The 5,000-nt window shown below is 43.4% G+C and overlaps 1 protein-coding gene across 2 annotated transcripts in view; it reads left to right on the top strand.

The window, feature by feature from the left end:
• acsl6 (acyl-CoA synthetase long chain family member 6) overlaps positions 1–5,000 on the top strand; it is a gene marked incomplete at its 5' end in the record, with an annotated part of 30,291 nt that overhangs the window by 8,395 nt on the left and 16,896 nt on the right. For both annotated transcript variants that reach the window (XM_083696675.1, XM_083696674.1), the window contains 2 exons: positions 3,370–3,402; positions 4,620–4,671. In XM_083696675.1, coding sequence (XP_083552801.1) covers positions 3,370–3,402; positions 4,620–4,671 — 85 coding nt within the window. The remainder of the gene's footprint in view (positions 1–3,369; positions 3,403–4,619; positions 4,672–5,000) is intronic.

The raw sequence follows: 5,000 nt of genomic DNA, 5'->3' as shown, positions 1-5,000 counted from the left end.
ATCTGTTCATGCACAATTACCTCTGTACATGATGTGTCAGAATCTGGCCTGGCCTGTCTCTTAACTGGAGTGTGAACCGGAGTAGTTCTGAATCAGTTTGCCCGCTGGCGTTGAACACACGTTATTCAGCAGAGAAGGAAACGCACTCACACTGTGGCAAATGAAGAAAGAATGCTTAACTCACCAACTGCCAGAGAGTTCCCGGAACACTCACCAAACTAGATCGCCAAGTGTTTTTTGTGGTGTTTACCTAGCAACAACACTCTGATTGGCTATAAAATGGAGCATCGTAATTGATGCATTTCTGTGTGACTTTATTCACCCTCGGCAATGAATGAGTTAAGCATGCCCTTAAAGGGCCAATCTGGGATTGGTAATTTTTTTTTTTGGTACTTTTAAATGATTAATTTGGTACTTTTAAATGACCCATTGATTCTTGAAGAATATAGATGCCTCTTGAGCTTAGTTCAACTGTCTTACCCTATCAGAACCCATCATATAATAAATATAAGCTTGTTTTACTGTTTTAACTGTAAAGCTTCAAAACAGGGTTAAAACTATCATTTTGATCTCATGGATGGTCAGTCCTTGCATCCATAACTCCATAACTGAATTTGAGAGTGGTTACATTTCCCGAGCGCCGTTACTCAGCTGTTTACCAAATAAAGTGGCATGGTGACCGCTTTGTTGTTGTACGAATCCCAGATTGCCCCTTTAAACACAAACAGCAAATGTTAGCTTCCTGTCGATCTCTGTTGTGTACAACTATACACCAATGTCTGTTGAAATCAAATCAAACTCTACGTGTCTTTATGTGTCTCTACGTGTCTCTACGTGTCTTTATGTGTCTCTACGTGTCTCTACGTGTCTTTACGTGTCTTTATGTGTCTCTACGTGTCTCTACGTGTCTTTACGTGTCTTTATGTGTCTCTACGTGTCTTTATGTGTCTCTACGTGTCTCTACGTGTCTTTATGTGTCTCTACGTGTCTCTACGTGTCTTTACGTGTCTTTATGTGTCTTTATGTGTCTCTACGTGTCTTTATGTGTCTCTACGTGTCTTTACGTGTCTTTATGTGTCTCTACGTGTCTCTACGTGTCTCTACGTGTCTTTACGTGTCTTTATGTGTCTCTACGTGTCTTTACGTGTCTTTACGTGTCTTTATGTGTCTCTACGTGTCTCTACGTGTCTTTACGTGTCTTTATGTGTCTCTACGTGTCTTTATGTGTCTCTACGTGTCTTTATGTGTCTCTACGTGTCTCTACGTGTCTTTACGTGTCTTTATGTGTCTCTACGTGTCTTTATGTGTCTCTACGTGTCTCTACGTGTCTTTACGTGTCTTTATGTGTCTCTACGTGTCTCTACGTGTCTTTATGTGTCTCTACGTGTCTTTATGTGTCTCTACGTGTCTTTACGTGTCTCTACGTGTCTCTACGTGTCTTTATGTGTCTCTACGTGTCTCTACGTGTCTTTATGTGTCTCTACGTGTCTTTACGTGTCTCTACGTGTCTCTACGTGTCTTTATGTGTCTCTACGTGTCTTTATGTGTCTCTACGTGTCTTTACGTGTCTCTACGTGTCTTTACGTGTCTCTACGTGTCTTTACGTGTCTCTATGTGTCTCTACGTGTCTCTACGTGTCTCTACGTGTCTTTATGTGTCTCTACGTGTCTTTACGTGTCTCTACGTGTCTTTACGTGTCTCTATGTGTCTCTACGTGTCTCTACGTGTCTCTACGTGTCTTTATGTGTCTCTACGTGTCTTTATGTGTCTCTACGTGTCTCTACGTGTCTTTATGTGTCTCTACGTGTCTTTACGTGTCTCTACGTGTCTTTACGTGTCTCTACGTGTCTTTACGTGTCTCTATGTGTCTCTACGTGTCTCTACGTGTCTCTACGTGTCTTTATGTGTCTCTACGTGTCTTTACGTGTCTCTACGTGTCTTTACGTGTCTCTATGTGTCTCTACGTGTCTCTACGTGTCTCTACGTGTCTTTATGTGTCTCTACGTGTCTTTATGTGTCTCTACGTGTCTCTACGTGTCTTTATGTGTCTCTACGTGTCTTTATGTGTCTCTACGTGTCTTTACGTGTCTCTACGTGTCTCTACGTGTCTTTACGTGTCTCTACGTGTCTTTACATGTCTCTACGTGTCTCTACGTGTCTCTACGTGTCTTTATGTGTTTCTATGTGTCTCTACGTGTCTTTATGTGTCTCTACATGTCTTTATGTGTCTCTACGTGTCTCTACGTGTCTTTACGTGTCTTTATGTGTCTCTACGTGTCTTTACGTGTCTTTACGTGTCTTTATGTGTCTCTACGTGTCTCTACGTGTCTTTACGTGTCTTTATGTGTCTCTACGTGTCTTTATGTGTCTCTACGTGTCTTTATGTGTCTCTACGTGTCTCTACGTGTCTTTACGTGTCTTTATGTGTCTCTACGTGTCTTTATGTGTCTCTACGTGTCTCTACGTGTCTTTATGTGTCTCTACGTGTCTCTACGTGTCTTTATGTGTCTCTACGTGTCTTTACGTGTCTCTACGTGTCTCTACGTGTCTTTATGTGTCTCTACGTGTCTCTACGTGTCTTTATGTGTCTCTACGTGTCTTTATGTGTCTCTACGTGTCTTTACGTGTCTCTACGTGTCTCTACGTGTCTTTATGTGTCTCTACGTGTCTTTACGTGTCTCTACGTGTCTCTACGTGTCTTTATGTGTCTCTACGTGTCTTTACGTGTCTCTACGTGTCTTTACGTGTCTCTACGTGTCTTTACGTGTCTCTATGTGTCTCTACGTGTCTCTACGTGTCTCTACGTGTCTTTATGTGTCTCTACGTGTCTTTATGTGTCTCTACGTGTCTCTACGTGTCTTTATGTGTCTCTACGTGTCTTTATGTGTCTCTACGTGTCTTTACGTGTCTCTACGTGTCTCTACGTGTCTTTACGTGTCTCTACGTGTCTTTACATGTCTCTACGTGTCTCTACGTGTCTCTACGTGTCTTTATGTGTTTCTATGTGTCTCTACGTGTCTTTATGTGTCTCTACATGTCTTTATGTGTCTCTACGTGTCTCTACGTGTCTTTACGTGTCTCTACGTGTCTCTACGTGTCTCTACGTGTTTCTATGTGTCTCTACGTGTCTCGCACATTTATTTGAAATTCTGGTGACAGGATTAAAATCCCTTTGTATTTCATAACCAATGCAACACAATACGCATTACAGGGAAAACCAATGAAAACGAAAGGGAGATATTCAAAACCTAACAAGATATGATGTGTTATGTTGGACCCTGCGTCGCTGTGGTCCTGATCAGTATGTCCTGTCTCTAACCCAGGGTGTTGTGTTTCTGGGTTTGTTTGTGTGATGTCATTCCCCGCCAGGCCTTGGGCAGGGAGCAACACAGAAAGCCTATAGTGAGTACTGTTTATATTATTATTATTATTATTATTATTATTATTATTATTATTATCAACAGTATGCTGTGAGAGTGATCCAGAGTGATTTCCAGAAGGGTTTCCTGTAACTGAGTCAGTTGATCCATGTCCCCCCAGACTGGACTCCATCTCAAGTCCTCCAGAAGCTGGCTCCCCTGAAAGGCTAGGGCCTCATCATCCCCTGAGTCTAGCACAGGGGAGGCTGGTGGAGGTAGGAATCGGAGGACGGGCTCATTGTAATGCATGGAATGGAATGAGGAATGGTATCAAACACGCATTCCATTCCATGCGTTACAATGAGCCCGTCCTCTGATTTCTACCTCCACCAGCCTCCCCTGCTCTACACACAGTGACATGTCTGGGGTGGTTACCCCTACACAGATTAAGACTAGTCTTTGACTAAATCATACTTCCAATGGTAATCCTCAATTGAACATGCAAGGTATTAAATTAGACATTACATGACAACAAGGAACCTCTTCTGCTGAAAGACCTGTTTGACTCATTTCCACCTGAAAAACAGACCCAAACTAAACTGCTTCTAACATCAGAAATATGACGATCAGATGCAGAAGCAGGATGTCATTTGATAGATGACACCTTGAAGTTGTGTGGGGATCATGCTCAGATCATAGTTCAGAATAACATACTACACATGTAATCAGTAATGTAATTAATAAACAGATTAAAGCAGAATTTGGGACCAATTATGGGCCCGTCCGGCTTAAGAGGGATGCTCACATGTACTGGTCGAACCTCTGCATCTAAAAACATTAAAAACAAATAAGTTGAGCAGAGTTCAAATCTGGGTGCTTCCTGTCTTGTATATGTTATCTCACAGGAAGAGATAACAATGACTTCTGCATGACCAGATGAATGTTGTCTGATCTGATCTGATCTGATCTGATCTGATCTGATCTGCTCAGGCTGAGTGCAGGGAGCTGTCCCCAGTGGTTAGGGCTAGGGTTAGGGCTATGGCTAGGGTTAGGGTTAGGGCTAGGGTTAGGGTTAGGGTTAGGGTTAGGGTTAGGGCTAGAGTTAGGGTTAGGGCAGGAAATACATGCAGGAAATACAAAACAATGAGGAATTTGATGCATTACAATAAGCCCGTCCTCCAATGTCTAACCCTAACCCTAACCCTAACCCCAACCGTAACCCTAACCGTAACCCTAACCCTAACCCTTTGTTCCCCGCAGCCTCCGACACCAGACGACCTGTCTATCGTGTGCTTCACCAGTGGAACCACAGGTAAGAGTAGAGCCTAGCCCTAGCCCTAACCCTAACCCTAACCTTAGCCCTAATGCTAGCCCTAACCCTAACCTTAGCCCTAGCCCTAGCCCTAATGCTAGCCCTAACCCTAACCCTAACCTTAGCCCTAATGCTAGCCCTAACCCTAACCTTAGCCCTAGCCCTAACCCTAGCCCTAATGCTAGCCCTAACCCTAACCCTAACCTTAGCCCTAAACCTAACCTTAACCCTAGCCCTAACCCTAGCCCTAATCCTAGCCCTAACCCTAGCCCAAACCCTAACCCTAACCCTAACCCTAGCCCTAGCCTTAGCCCTAACACTAACCCTAA

Source organism: Argentina silus, assembly GCF_951799395.1.
Source record: "Argentina silus genome assembly, chromosome: 2".
NCBI classification, from domain to species: domain Eukaryota; kingdom Metazoa; phylum Chordata; class Actinopteri; order Argentiniformes; family Argentinidae; genus Argentina; species Argentina silus.
This window is presented reverse-complemented; position numbering and strand designations above follow the sequence as displayed.